This window comes from Vanessa atalanta, chromosome W (genome assembly GCF_905147765.1).
Source record: "Vanessa atalanta chromosome W, ilVanAtal1.2, whole genome shotgun sequence".
Lineage (NCBI taxonomy): Eukaryota > Metazoa > Arthropoda > Insecta > Lepidoptera > Nymphalidae > Vanessa > Vanessa atalanta.
The window spans coordinates 358,407-374,617 of record NC_061901.1 but is presented as its reverse complement, the minus strand read 5'-3'; the positions used below and the strand labels follow the sequence as shown (position 1 = coordinate 374,617).

General features: G+C 39.5%; 1 protein-coding gene across 1 annotated transcript; it reads left to right on the top strand.

Annotated features, from left to right (window-relative positions):
- Positions 1-2,519: 2,519 nt before the first annotated feature.
- LOC125075469 lies at positions 2,520-15,240 on the top strand. Its single transcript, XM_047687185.1, has 4 exons — positions 2,520-2,612; positions 2,929-2,941; positions 3,098-3,345; positions 14,584-15,240. Exons 1-4 carry the CDS (start codon positions 2,520-2,522, stop codon positions 15,238-15,240), a joined length of 1,011 nt encoding a protein of 336 aa, XP_047543141.1.
- The last annotated feature ends 971 nt before the right edge of the window (positions 15,241-16,211 follow it).

Below are 16,211 nucleotides of genomic sequence, written 5' to 3'. Positions count from 1 at the left end.
ATCATCGCAGGAGATCTGAACTGCAAACACACCTCGTGGAACTCGACCACCAACACACCGGATGGCAGACGACTCTGCCAAGACGCTGAAAAGAGCGGATACACTGTCAGCGATCCAGAGACCCTGACTCACTACCCGTTCCGACCAGACCTAGCACCCGACGTGCTATACATAGCCGTCCACAGAGGGCTCACCCAGAGGCTCTTGCAGGAAGTCTTGGCGGACGATATGGGTTCCGACCACCAACCGGTTCTCCTAACGCTGCAAGCAACCCTAGCTGCAGCCAGACGACCACCTCGCCGGTGTACCGACTGGACAACCTACAGGGAACATCTGGAGGAGAACACGAGGATGAAACCAGCAACCTACGCTGAGGTGATAGAAGACCTCGTCTTAGACGTCAGAGACACCCTGCGTCATGCCTACGAGGCAGCGACGCACACACAGGAGGTATCACACCGATACCACACCCTATCTGGCCATATAAGGAAGCTTTTATCAAGGAAGAGAAAGCTACGCAAGCTGTGGCAGCGAACCCGCTGCCCCACGCTAAAGCGACAACTCAACCTCCTCAACGAACGAGCCACAGAGACAGTGAGCGACCACCGATCCCTAACATGGGAGAGAACCATCGAGACTGCAGAAGAAGACATGAAGACACTCATCGTCTCAACCGCAACCTCACCAACTCGAGTGAACCTAGACGTCCACTCCGAGCGAACGATGGAACTCTACGATCCAGACAGCGGATCGCGCTGAGATCTTTGCAGCCACGCTAGAGCAGCAGTTCACACCGAACACTACTCGCTACCCGGCACAAAGCACAGCAGTCGAAGAACAAGTTCGAGAATACCTGGCAGAACCACTGTCCCCCACCTATGACCCCATAGTCATCACACCGGGACAAGTACTACGGATGACAAGGTGTGTGAACCCACGTAAGGCCCCGGGGTGCGACGGAATCACAAGCTCCGCCCTCCGCCATCTACCACCGCGTAGCATAGCCGCGATCACGCGGCTATTCAACGGAATACTCCGCACGGGCCACTTTCTACGTGGAAGCAAGGCCGAGTCATCATGATACCGAAGCCCGACAAAAACACACTTTTGCCGGAGAGCTACAGGCCCATCACACTGGTGCCAACTATCTCGAAAATGTTCAAGAGATTGCTGCTACAGCACCTACGACCACACATCGAACCTCGGCCGGAACAATTTGGCTTTCGAGCTGGACATTCGACCACGCGCCAAATAGCGAGAATACTGCACTACGCCGCAGTGGCACTGAACAAGAGGGAGTTCCCAGTGGCAGTATTCCTCGATATGGAGAAAGCCTTTGACCGAGTATGGCATGAAGGGCTGCTATACAAGCTGGCTCTTCGACCATCCATGCCGAAGCGAATTGTACACATCATAGCGTCATTCCTAGAGAACCAACGCTTCCAAGTCGATGTTGAAGGAGCTCTGTCCACAGAGCGACGGATCACCGCCGGTGTCCCGCAGGGAAGCTGCCTATTTCCGGTATGTATATGCTGCTACATTGACGAAATCCCACTGATGGACGGAGCCGTCCTGGTCCTATACGCCGATGACGCGGCGTACATCACCACCTCCATCAGGAGGAAGCAAGCTGCAGTACTGATGCAGCTCATGCTATATCAACTTCCCGACTGGTTAGCCAAATGGCGACTAACCGTCAACGTCGAGAAGACCAGGCAATCGGCTTAGGAAGATCAATCATCCTACCATAACCCCTCCGACTATTCGGAAAGGAGATCGAATGGTCTGACAGGGTCAAGTACCTTGGAGTGACCATCGAATGTGATCAACTTGGCGCGTGCCACACGTGCCAAACTATATCCAGTGCTAAAAATCGCGCCTCCCTCTGCGCATCAAACTCGGGATCTACAAGCAATACGTGAGATCACGCCTCACGTATGCCGCACCAGCATGGTACGCACTCACTGGTCCCGCATCGCGAAAGAAGCTGCAAGCGCAGCAATCTTTCACACTGCCATCACGAAATCACGACCATCACGACCATCACGAATGCACCACGCTACGTGCGAAACGCAACCATTGCAAGAGACCTCAAAGTCGAAACTGTCGAGGAATTCACCAGACGCCTAGCCACGAAGATGTTCATGCGTGCCGATCAGTCGGACCATACCCACATCAAGGACATGGCACCGCAGCACGCACGGCCACCTGACGGCTGGGCATACCCGAGAGAGCTCATCAACGATGACGCCCTCAGCGAGAGCCGACCACCGCATCGCCTCCCGCCCGCTCCTCGACAGACCGTCGACCCAGCTGACACCACGACACTCCAGCCCGGAAACACTGACGTCCGCTAACGATGCATTGGACCAGAGGTAGCCCCCCACGGGGTCCACCCTACTGGACTCGGCTGTATCAAGGACGCCTACCTGCAGGAAAGCCCATGATCGCTGGTCGCTCGCTGGACCTCTGAGAATGAGAATCTCTCTGAGCTCTGAGAATGTACGGAGGACCAAGAGATGTCTGCTGCACACGTCACGAGGGTACTTCTACTGGAATTACCCGACCCCAACGACCCGTCCGTAGTAACGGATGGCAAACAGGACACCGCAGTAGATAGGGCACGGCCCTAGGAACTGCCATCACCATTCCCCAAGCCAGGGGGGTGCGTGAAATAATCGAAGTACATTTTTCTAACGACGACGCGATTGTGGGGCCCTCTGCTCTGCATCCGTTAACGCTTCAATCTCCCGGATCGGCCTCTCCGTTCGGGAGTTATTGGTGAAAAACCGAAAATTTGTGCCCTCCTACCCGCCCTATATTATATATATATATTCTTTATTGCACTTAAAAAGACATTACAGAAAATAACAAAATAGAAAAAACATAAGCAAAGGCGGACTTATCTCTAAAAGAGATCTCTTCCAGTCAACCTATGGAGGTGAGTGATAAGAGTCAATCAGCAGGCAATGTAGTGCAGACTAAAATAAGATAGATTTGCTATATTTATATATAAATAATAATCTATCTTATTTTATATATATAGAACAGGGAGGGTAAAAATTAACCAAAAATTTTTTATCGGCTTATCCGATAGCCCGGGCTCTGGGGATCTTAAATGATGCCTTAGAGCCACCCTCAGCCCAGTACTTTCTGAGGGAAGCCGCTTTAATTTGCAGCTTAAAGCACTTTTTTGTGGACTCCGAGTTTATGGAGACTGCGTGCGACGCCTCGGTCCGTAGTGTCCGGTGTCCGGAGTGGCAGGTAGACCTGGCGGTGGCCTGCGAGCCTTATTTCGTCCCTCTCCAACCTCACTGGCTGGGGGACTCGGACGACACCATGGCGGTCCTCACGAGGAGCGGAACGGGCCCCCCCCTCTCACTCATCGAGAGGGGCTCGGGCTACGTAGTGGTGGGTTGGGGGGAGTACGTCGTCGTCGGTACGTACTTCTCCCCTAACCGCAGCCTGGCTGAGTTCGAGACTTATCTCGGCTTAGTCAGAGCTGCGGTGGCCAGGCAGTCACCGAAACCGATATTGGTTCTCGGCGACTTAAGCGCGAAGTCGCGTGCCTGGAGCAACCCCGCCACGAATCCGCGAGGGGTGCCGAGGACGGAGGGCGCCAGCGCAGAGGAGCTGGCGGGCCGCATGCGCAGTTCGCTCAAGGAGGTCTGCGATGCGGCCATGCCTCGGACCCGGCACAGGGTTCCGTGCCGGTACGTCTATTGGTGGTCGCCCGAAATCGCCGACCTTCGGGCGACGTGCTGCCGGGCGCGGAGGGCCTACGTTCGCTGTCGCCTCGACACGGATCTGGAGGGACAAATGCTGGACGCTTATCGCCAGTTGAAAAAAGATCTGCAGCTGGCGATAAGCAAGGACAAGGAGAAGGCCAGGGAGGAGCTTCTGGCGGGTCTCAACCGAGACCCGTGGGGGCGCCCGTACCGCGGCGTACGCGGAAAGTTCCGCACTCAAGGCGCCCCCGTCACTGAGACGCTGCCGCCGGAACTCCTCTTGCGCCTGGTCGGGGAACTCTTTCCCCATCCAGGCGAGCATGTCCCTCCGCAGATGGCCCCCCGCTCCGTGATCGAAGACGCAGTGGCTCCACCACTGATCACGGAGCGGGAGATGGATATGGCCCTCGGCCGCTTGAGGGCCAAGAACACGGCGCTGGGTCCGGACGGGGTTCCAGGGCGTGTTCTGTGCGACGCCCTGAATTCCTGGGTGCAAGGCTTCGGGAGCTGTTCGACGAGTGTCTGTGCAGCGGGCAGTTTCCGAAGCCTTGGAAGGAAGGCAAGTTGGTCCTGTTGCCGAAGGAAGGTCGGCCGTTGGATTCTCTTTCGGTATACAGGCCAATAGTGCTGCTGAACGAGACGGGCAAACTCTTCGAGAAGGTCCTCGCAGCCCGTCTCGTTCAGCACCTCGAGGAGGTCGGTCCGGGTCTCTCAGAGGCTCAGTACGGGTTCAGGGCGGGCCGGTCGACGGTCGACGCCCTGAACGCCCTGAAGACTCGGACGACGGAAGCGGTGGCCCGGGGGCAAGTCGTCCTGGCGGTGTCGCTCGACGTGGCGAACGCCTTCAACAGTCTCCCTTTCGAGACGATACGGGAGGCACTGCTCTGGGTGACATGTCAAATTTGAATTTATTTTAAATATTTTAAATTATTTAGTTTTAAGTGTTTTAATAATAATTGGTGTAGAAATTCTGGAATACAATTCTTAAAAATAGTGTCCATAGTGTTTGTAACGCAGCTACGCCACTATATCTAAACAAAAGAAGAATCGAGTCGACTGTCATACTCTAACGGCCGCTTGACTTGAAATCTTATACGTAAACCCAGGGAGTATTTTGTTTTAAAGTTTTATATAGTCATTTTTATACGTTATAAACCTGATTCGAACAAGGCTTACATGTTGTGGACAACATCTGTCTTCCCCTTTGGCGTGATTATTGTCTCACTTTGCTCGACAATTAGCTGGAAGCAAAGTTGAAGATTTTAACATAGTACTCAGATAGTTCTTCACAATATCTGTGCTGTGCATAGGACTCAGCTTATTTTGTAAGCTGTAATCCTTGTGTTCAGTATACACTAAGCTTATAATATTGTTTGAATCAGTTGACAAGCAAATAATTTAACACATACATATTTATTAAAGGAAAATAAGAAATAATTAAAAACATTATATGTGACTCACATTGTATACATTTAGTAACTGATATAACATAATATAAAAGATCACATAAAATTCCCTAACTTTGTCCAAATTAATTGCTATTACCTTAACTGATAATATATAATTAATCACATTTTACTATATCACATAATTTTAAAGTAATCATATATTAAAATAATAATATTATATTATCTTTTTAATTATTTAAATACAAATTTGAATACATTTATAGTTAAACATAATGGAGTATACTATAATGACCCGGAAAACATCAATAAAAGATATGGAAGCCAAATTCCAATTGACCCTTAAGGAATTACAATCCTCCAAAGAGTTAAACAGACAACTTCTTCAAGAGCGTGAGGACAGTGAAGAAGAGATTAAAAAAATTGTGAAAAAAAACACTGAACTCAAAAGTGAGCTAGCTAAGTTAAATGAACATTGTTTAGATGTTGTTAGCTAGCGGGACAATCTTCTTGAGATTGTGACCTCATTTAAAGAGTGTAGCAATGAACATGAAAGAGCTTTGAGTCGCATTTCAGAACTGTAAGTAAGTCTTACTGATGCCTAAAAATTAGAAATAGAACTAGAACAAATTAAAACAATCCAGAAATGTGATGCGACTGAAAGGTTGTATCATGAGTTAGTTACACATGCCTCTGAATCCAATACCACCTTGCAGGAGTCTGAAGCTAATCATACCTATATGAATTCACATAACAAGATAAAAAAATACATAAAATTAAATAAATTCATTAAAAAAAAAAAAATTAGTAATAGTACTTATAAATATCAATATGTATACAAAATGAGAAAAGAACGGTCATATTTGATTAATAAAGTAAAATCATATAATAATAAGTTGCAAAATAAGAAATTGATTTATGACAATAACATTGAACATTTGCAACTAGAAATTTCTAGCCTCCAGAGATCTTTAGAATTTGTAAATAAAAATATGACTTGGCTCAAAAACAGATAGAGGAACATATACATGCAGCCATATATATGCATGCATATAAATAAATTGGCGAATAGACTTAGCTCTGCAGCCTATGCGGTAAAAAAAATTAGACTTTTGACTGATGTGGATACGGCACGCCTTGTGTACTTCAGTTATTTCCATAGTATAATGTCGTATGGCATCCTACTCTGGGGTAATGCAGCTGACATTAATACTATTTTTGTACTGCAGAAGAGGGCTATTCGTGCAATTTATAACCTGGTCCCAAAACATTCGTTAAGAGGTAAATTTAAAGAAATTAAAATAATGACTGTCGCTTCTCAATTTGTTTTTGATAATGTTATGTATGTACGCAAAAACATAAATGATTTTCCCAGAAATTGTGACGTACATTCTATTAACACTAGGAACAAGAATAAACTTGTTACTCCAAGTACCCGATTACACAGGGTTAGTAACTCTTTTTTGGGGCAATGTATACGTTTTTACAACAGGATCCCAGAAAACGTTCAAAATTATTCAATTATAAAATTCAAAAGAGTCGTTAAAGAGCGTTTGTGTGCTAAAGGATATTACAACACTAATGACTTTTTAGTTGACTGCACACCTTGGGAATGAAATGATCGCCTCCAGGCTGTTTCAAACAACTAAAATATACTTATCATTGTACCTACATGGAAAATGGTTAAAAAAAATAAAAAAAATATATCCCGCTGAGTTTCTTTCGCCGGTTCTTCTCAGGTCCGAGGTGCTAAATTCCGAACCGGTGGTAGATTTTTGACAATCAATAAGCAAGTGCAAACACTTCTATATTGAATAAAGATTTTTGACTTTGACTTTGACTTTGACTAACAATTTTCTTGAGCTATGCACCTCGAACTTGGAAAAATTTGAATCCTTATCAAAGGAATCCTTGTGTAACTGTTTGCATACTCAAGAAGATGAGTTGCCCTCTGCTAATACTAATATTAACACAGTGTTCCAACCTCTCAAGTTGAGTCAATGGTCACCAGGGTACCACAACCACAATAAACTGGGGTTAGAAATAAATATAAATAAAAATGTTAAAAATGTTATAGTAGTATCTGACAAGTTAGGTCAGGGCTTTGGCTCAATACTAAAAAGTGAGATAAAAAATGTAGTCAATACATGCTCACCCGAGGCAACCTATCAGTACCAAATAAATAAGATAAGTTCTATGCATCTGGATTCCAATAATATAGTTGTATTAATGCATGGAGACAGCTTGTCTCTGAACAAAAATAATCTAATTAAGGATATAAAATTATTATGTGAAATTCAAAATCAAAAGAAATGCAAATTTATAATTAGTACATTTCCATATTCACATACATTGACAGATGCACAGAATTTACATATTTATGACTTAAATGTATCTTTATACTATTTGACCCGACATTGTAGCAATGATTTTATGTTATTTGACATTAATAAATTCATATATAGATTTAAGTTGACAGAGGGTACTATGTACCTACCAATAAAATCGAGAAGACAAATTGGTAGCTTAATTGCTTACAATATTAATAATTAATGTTACCAAGGATCATATGCATAATAAAAATAACAATTTAATTTATATTAACACTGATAAAAGTAATTTAATTTGAATTTTAAGACAAAAGAGGTAGTCTCTGGCTCAAGTATTATTAATACTAATATTAATTTACCTAATAGTAATTTAACCTTGGATAAATTCCTAAATTTTAAAATTAGAAATAATCAAAACAATAATAATAGTAAACTTGTAAACCTGGTGCACCAAAACATTCAAGGAATGACAGGAAAAGATTTAGAAATGGAGTTATTCATAAACAGTAATGCCATTGATTAAATTTTTATTTTTTTATTTCTTAGTAATAATACAATATTGTTAGCAATTTTGTTGGTTCTCACCAAGCTATTAGGCTTGACGGTGAGACGCGCTCATTTTGTTTAAAATACAAAAATAATGGTTCATAATAAAATTAAAAAAAAAAAAAAAAAAACATAACATCTTCTTCTTAAAAACTTAAAAGTAAATCAACACTATAACTTATTTTTAATATTATAAAGTTCACCGCGGTCTCGTTTCACGATGACGACAGGTTTTCGTCATTGAGAAACAAGTCCCTAAGTTTTCTTTTTAACATTTGCCTACTTATTTTATCGTTTTTCCTTAACATATCAATTTTATTAAAAACTTTAGGTACAATATATGCTGACAATCTCTCTCCATAATAATTTCTTAAGTTTGGTTGTACTAATTTATTGTTTTCCACATTCCGGGTATTGTATACATTTTTTATCGGTATTTTATATTCTTTATTGTAATAATACTCTAATCCTATTAAATATTCAATTTTTTCAATCGGTAAAATTTTACAAACACTAAAGAGTTTTTCATAATCCTTATTACAATTATCCTTATCTTTTTTACTTACTAGGAACTTGATCAGTCTTATTTGTAAATTCTTAACGTCCTTTATATACGTCATAAACGTTCGCCCGTATACAATTAATCCGTAACTTATCAACGAGTCAGCAAGCGCAAAGTATACGATCCTTAAAGTATGTTTATTTAATACCGAATTTAATTGATAAAGTTTGCATAATACTGATCTTAACCTGCTACAAACGTCATTTACATGTATCTTCCAGTTGAAATTACTATCGATGTTTAGGCCTAAATACTTAAATCTATCTACATATTGTAGTTTTATACAGTTGCAGTTTAATTTGTTGTTATGTAAACAATCATACGTGTGACCTACCACAGTAAGATATTGTGACTCAACGTACTTAGCTCTCAGATTATATGGCGAGTATATATGCATACATTTAGTTTTTTCGTTATTTAATATGATTCCAATGTCATGTGCCCATTTGCAGATATTGTCGAAGTCCTCCTGTATATATTTTTGAACTTCAGTTATATCTTTTGACGCATACATTAAACACATATCATCTGCATACATGAACACCCGACATTTATTGACAATATTAGACACACTGTTAACATGCATAATGTAGCCGACCGGCCTGAACACGGAGCCGGTCGGCACACCGAGATTCACAGGCGCTTCATCACCATACACACCGGCGACCATCGTTCGTATCTTCCTACCAGTTAAGTACTTTTTGAGCCAATCATTGACAGGGCCGCGTATTCCGCATTCATCCATCGCTTGCAGTAAGATATTATGGTCTAAGGTATCGAATGCTTTTTTATAATCTATAAAAATGCTTATTATCTGTTTACCAGAGTGTAAGCATTCATTAGTGTATTCTGCAAATTCTGATAAGGCAGAAACAGTGTTGCGCCCTTTCCTAAAGCCATGCTGTGTATCAGTCAACACTTTATGGTGTTCTAAAAAATTACTTATCTGTCCAACAATTATTTTCTCAAAGATTTTATCAATTACGGACAAAATTGCTATAGGCCTATAGTTAACGTAATCTAAATGGCTACCAGACTTGTATATAGGGCGTATTATTGCGCTCTTTAACTCATCGGGATAAATACTTTTTGACATGGACATATTAATAAAGTTGGCTATAATAGGACTCAATTGTTTACGTATATACTTAACATCTTGTACCCGTATTCCGTCTAAGCCGGGTGATTTCTCACACGACAAAGCGTTAATGATTTTTTCAATATCTAAAGCACTTACTTTATTATATCTAAAACTAACTTCACTACAAATCACATAATTATTCCTATCTAAAAATTTTTTAATGTTTAATGTTTTGTATTCCTTGTGTAAATGTTCTAGAAAAATTTGTACAGATTTGACTAATACTATTTTGTTTACCTAAATATCTCAATATAATATCATCTAAACTAATTTTATTCCGAACCAGCCATAAATTAATATTTTCCCATATTTTTCTAGTGTCCCCGTTACATTTTTTTATTTCCATCTGTCTATATTTATTTTTTGCATTATTTAATATTTTAGTTACCCTGTTTCTAAATTTCGTATATTCTAATCTCTTACACATATTCTTAGGTTCTTCTTTCCATATTCTAAATAAATAATCCCTACGCAGTAATAAAGAGTATAAATGTTTATCTATCCAAGGTTGCCTTATTATTTTCTTTCGCATATTAATAATATCTGTACTTTCTTTATAAATATGTTCAAAAACTAAACACAAAGTTTTGTAAAAAACTAAAGGACATTCGATTGTGAGTAACTGCGACCAATCATACTCATCGAGTTTTTGTTTAACACGCACGTCACTTATAACTTTCCGCACTTCGTTACACTTCACTGGTATTTTTTTATTGCTATGCGCGAGCAAATCTAACACTAATCCCACTGCATGGTGATCGGAGACGCGCGCCTCGAGGACGTACGCCGCCGGCGCCGCGCCGCACTCGCTGCGTCTCGCTCGCACCAACACATGATCCAAACACGATGTCTCACGCTGGCCGTCCGCGATTGCTTCGCGCGTTGCTACGTCGCTCGGTATTACACATTGTAGGCCGTGTCCACACAAGGTGTTTTTGTAGTTTGTTATTGTTGGGCTTAATATGTTGTTTAAGATGTTTATATTAGTATCGCCAATCACAATAACGTTGTCGCGTCCCGGTATTGATTTTAAGATTGTCTCTAATTGGTGTATGAATACTGATTTATTAGTGCTAGGTGGTCTATATATACCTATTATATGCGTTACATTTTTGCCGATCCTAAGATGTCCATGAAGTGTTTCTACGGCTTCTGTATAAGGCTTATGAACGTCAAAGTTTAATTCCTCTTTTGAATATATTAATATGCCTCCTCCTCTAGATGTTTCTCTTGTATGTATAAATGTATTATATCCAGATATCTGATAAAATAGTAGCTCATCCTTTTTTATGTTGATTTCAGTTAATATTAATATGTCGATTTCGTACAAATTTTTATCCAGTAAGACCAGTAACTCATTAAAATGTTTTCTAAGTGACCGTATATTTAGGTGAAAAATATGTATGCGTTCAATATTTTGGGTTAAATCAATGTTTAAAGTTGTTATGTTGTCATATCTTTTAAAGGAAAAATCATTAAAAAAATATCTTCAAAATCGAATGTTTGTGTTAGGAAATCACGTTGTGTGTATACGCTGCCCAATGGGCGAATATTTTTATTTAATGTCGTAAATTTTTTTTAAATCATCTTCCGACCGTATATTATAAATCTTTTTCTCTTCATTATTTTTTTTAACTAGAATATTAAGATTTTGAACCCAAATATATTGATATCCTTTAGGTTTTAGTTTATTTCTTACACTCCATAATAGTTGGCGTTTAAACTTCGGTAAAACTTCATTTATGTAAGTATTTACATCAGTTTATCGCTGCCATTACTGTATACTGTATTATTCGTCATCTTATTTCCTTTCTTTGCTAACAGCTACATGTTACGTGCACTTTTAGAGCGCAGCGTAACTAATATTTTATGTATAACAGAACATTGGCTTGTAAATTATCAGTTTATGTTTAACTTCAGTGGTCACCAGATGGCTAGTATGTTCAGTAGAAAAAAGCTATACGTGGTGGCTCGTTAATACTTATTAACAAAAATCTAAAATTTAAAGAAAGTAAGGATGTTGTGAGCCTTTCTATTGAGCAGGCTATTGAAATAGCCTGTGCAGAGCTTGAGCATGTCCTTGTTGTATGCGTATACAGACCTCCTAGCAAGTATTAGATTCAGACCATTATTATATTCATATAACCTCATTAACTTATTCTTAGAGCCAACTAGAATCACTGAAACCACTGCAACGTGTATTGACAACATATTTACCAACTGTGTACCTAATCATAAATGTATTATAAATATGTTAAGTTCTGATCATTGTGGACAGTTGGCTTCATTTAATTCGCCAATAAATAATAATGCTAAGGATTTAAAACAGACATTTGTTCCAATCAATTTGTATCGAATTGAGAAGTTCAGAAGTAATATCATGGCAAAGCTCTCATATTTACAATTAAATGATAATTCTAATGAGCCTTATAACACTTTTTTTTAAATTAATTAAAACAGAATTTAATGCCATATTTACTTCCAAGACAGTCTATTCTAGGAATTTTCTTAAATTTAATGAATGGGCGACTGTCGGAATTCACAAGAGTAGGCAGAGGTTGTATGAACTTTATAGCAAAAGATCATACAACCGGTCTTTTTCATTTATCAGTTATGTTAGTGCCTACTCTAAACTATTCAAACGTGTATGTCATACAGCTAAATCATTGCATATAAAAAAAAAATATTGACGCACCTGATAAAATTAAAATGACATGGAAAATTATTAATTGTAAAACTGGAAGAGTCAAAAATAACATCTCCGACTTTAGCTTATCTATTGACAACAATTTATTTTCCTCAGATCGGGATGTTGCAACTGTTTTTGAAAAATTTTTTGCTGACATTCCATTTTCGACAACTAAGTCATTAAATTCCTGTCCGTACCGTACCGTTGCTGAATTATTATTAAAAAACCATGTGGAAGAATGTAATATTAGCTTTAAATTTAATACAGTAATTGAAGGTGATGTAATAAGTTCCTTCAGATCACTAGATATTAAGAAAACGGTCGATCTGTGGGGGATCTCTGTCAAGGTAGTCAATTCAATAATTGATGTAATCGCACCCTACCTTGTCACTATATTTAATAAATGTGTCCGTAGTGGCGTGTTTCCTGACCTCATGAAACATAGTAGAGTATTACTAATATTTAAGTCAGGTAGTACATCAGACCCCAATAACTATAGGCCCATCTCTGTACTACCAACTCTTAGCAAGATCTTTGAAAAGTTATTACTAAATCAAATGCTAGTACATTTTAACAATAACAAGTTGCTACACAAGAAACAATTTGGATTTACAAGGGGTCGCTCGACAACTGACGCTGGTGTTGAGCTCGTTAAAAATATTTACAGGGCCTGGGAGGAATCACAGGATGCCTTAGGTATATTTTGTGATTTATCTAAGGCCTTTGATTGTGTGCAACACGAAACTTTGGTCAGGAAGCTACATCATTATGGAATTAGGGACACTGCACTCAGTCTTCTGATTTCGTATCTGAGCAATCGGATTCAGAGGGTTGATGTAAATGGAAAGAGATCTCCCGGGTCTCCAGTTACTGTGGGGGTCCCTCAAGGATCAATTCTTGGACCATTTCTCTTCCTTGTCTATATAAATGACCTGCCACATCTCCTAGGTGATAAGCTCGAGATAGTATTGTTTGCTGATGATACTTCTTTAATTTTTAAAATAAAAAGACGTCTTTCAATATATGACGATTTGAACAATACTCTCTCTGAAATAGTAAATTGGTTTAGTGTTAATAATTTAATGTTAAATAGTAAAAAGACTAAATGTATTAAATTCACTACTCCCAATGTAAGATGTGTCAAAATAGATATTTTAGAATCAACAGAGTTCCTTGGTATGACAATAGTCTCTAAGCTCCAATGGGGCCCCCATATAAATAAATTGGCGAATAGACTCAGCTCTGCAGCCTATGCGGTAAAAAAAATTAGACTTTTGACTGTATGGATACGGCTCGCCTTGTGTACTTTAGTTATTTCCATAGTATAATGTCGTATGGCATCCTACTCTGGGGTAATGCAGCTGACATTAATACTATTTTTGTAATGCAGAATAGGGCTATTCGTGCAATTTATAACCTGGGCCCAAAAGATTCGTTAAGAGGTAAATTTAAAGAAATTAAAATAATGACTGTCGCTTCTCAATTTGTTTTTGATAATGTTATGTATGTACGCAAAAACATAAATGATTTTCCCAGAAATTTTGACGTACATTCTATTAACACTAGGAACAAGAATAAACTTGTTACTCCAAGTACCCGATTACACAGGGTTAGTAACTCTTTTTTGGGGCAATGTATACGTTTTTACAACAGGATCCCAGAAAACGTTCAAAATTATTCAATTATAAAATTCAAAAGAGTCGTTAAAGATCGTTTGTGTGCTAAAGGATATTACAACACTAATGACTTTTTAGTTGACTGCACACCTTGGGAATGAAACGATCGCCTCCAGGCTGTTTCAAATAACTAAAATTGTACATGGAAAATGGTAAAAAAAATATATATATCCTGCTGAGTTTCTTTCGTCGGTTCTTCTCAGGTCCAAGGTGCTAAATTCCGAACCGGTGGTAGATTTTTGACAATCAATAAGCATGTGTAAACACTTCTATATTGAATAAAGATTTTTGACTTTGACTTTGCACTCCGATACCATGGGAGATGGATTGTGCGAGAGGCTCGGTCTGATAAGGCGTGACGTAAGCTCCACTGTCTCAGGTATTAACGGTCACATTACCCTTGTTTCATAGATTTGCAACTTAAACATCGAGGCTTATTTCGGTAATTATAAATTAGATATTACTTGTTACGTTTTACCCGATATTACTAAATCGATGCCTTCAGCCTATTTTGATAACTTCCAACATAGTCTCCCAGTTTAATGCATTCCGGAGTTTTGTCTTAACTGCTCTGGAAGGACTTCAGCTGCAAGTCGAGCTCCTTTCGAAAAAGTGTGACCAAATTGAAATGAGAAGTAGACGGAAAATGCTCCTGGTGCATGGGGTTCCGGAAGCCAACAAAGAAAATTTATCGGCTACTGTCAGTCAGCTGCTGTCTAAACATCTCAAGTTGCCAGAGTTATCAGCGGATTCTATCAGTCGCTGCCATCGTTTGGGTTCTTCGGTTACTGAGAAACCAAGGGTCATCCTTATTAAGTTCCAAAATCCAATCATGCGTAACAAAGTGTGGTATGCGAAAACCAGTCTGAAGAACACTGGGGTTACATTGTCTGAGTTCCTAACAAAGGAACATCATGACGTCTTCGTGGCTGCCAGACAGCGTCTTGGTATCAACAAATGTTGGACTAGAGATGGCAACATAGTTATTATTGGTCCAGATGGTAAGCGTCACCAAATTACGTCTATGGCGGAGCTGAATACGTATTCCACTGCTACGGTGCCTCAACAAGTTTCAGCTAGGACTGCAACCTCATCCAACATCAATACCCAAGAGAACAAGAATTCGCAGGGAGTCCGGCCGAAAAGGAACTTAAAGAAGTAACTATTTCTTATATTTTTCTATTTATTATAACTGGTGTTTCATTACTGTGTCTTGTTTATTGTCTCTCATACGGGTCCTTCAGGTAATCAATGTTTTTCAGTACATTAATAACTATTTGTGTGTATGTGTGTATTTTTTTTTTTCTCTTTATAGGTAGTTATTTATAACTCTTTATTTAGGTACACTGTTATTCACTTGTAATGTTATAGTTTACCTACTATTTGCTAATATTATTTAAATAATATGTAAACGTCAAATGCAGTGTTTTTTTTTTTTTTTTTCTGGCTTTTATTTGTGCCAAAAAGACACAGATTATTTCGCCAATGTCACGTGCGATGGAGAAGAGGTAGAGATTGATTGGTGCGGTCGAGATTGCAGGCTCAATTTGATTTTGTAGGCATAATAGTAGTAGACGGAATTAAAAAACCCACAACCTAAAACAACACAATAATAATAATTAGATAAAAAAAAATAACTGCTATTTAAACACAGAAAAACAATCACAAAACTATTTATAGCTTAATCTTATTACGTTCAATATATTTACATAGAAATTTACAAAATGGACTAAACACAAACATTAATAAACATTCGACATTAATAGGGCGAGGAACTTTTGGAGGGAGAACGTCATATGCGGGATAGAGGAGTTTGGGGCAAGAGAACAGTATATGGGGTAGGGAATCTTCGTCTAGGCCACACTCACACAAAGAGTGATCTCTAACTCTAATTTTACATAGATGTATGGGAGTACATGCATGTCCAAGGCGTAGTCGGCAGATAGTTGTGGTGATCCAACGATTGGCTTGCCTGTGAAGTGAAAACCAAGGTCGCCTTGGGATGTCTGGTTGTAGAGATGCGTAAAATCTACCTTTAGATTTTGATGAAACTTTCCAAACAGAGTTCCAGGATTTATCCAGATGAGTTTTCGCTAAAGCACACAAATCCTGAGTTGAATTTTTCAAATGATC

Excerpts from the sequence above, each read along its gene's own strand:
- LOC125075469 (XM_047687185.1), top strand. The coding sequence starts at position 2,520 with ATGTCTGCTGCACACGTCACGAGGGTACTTCTACTGGAATTACCCGAC. Across the intron at positions 3,346-14,583 it reads ACTCGGACGACACCATGGCG|CCTATTTTGATAACTTCCAA; the intron begins GTCCTCACGAGG and ends CGATGCCTTCAG.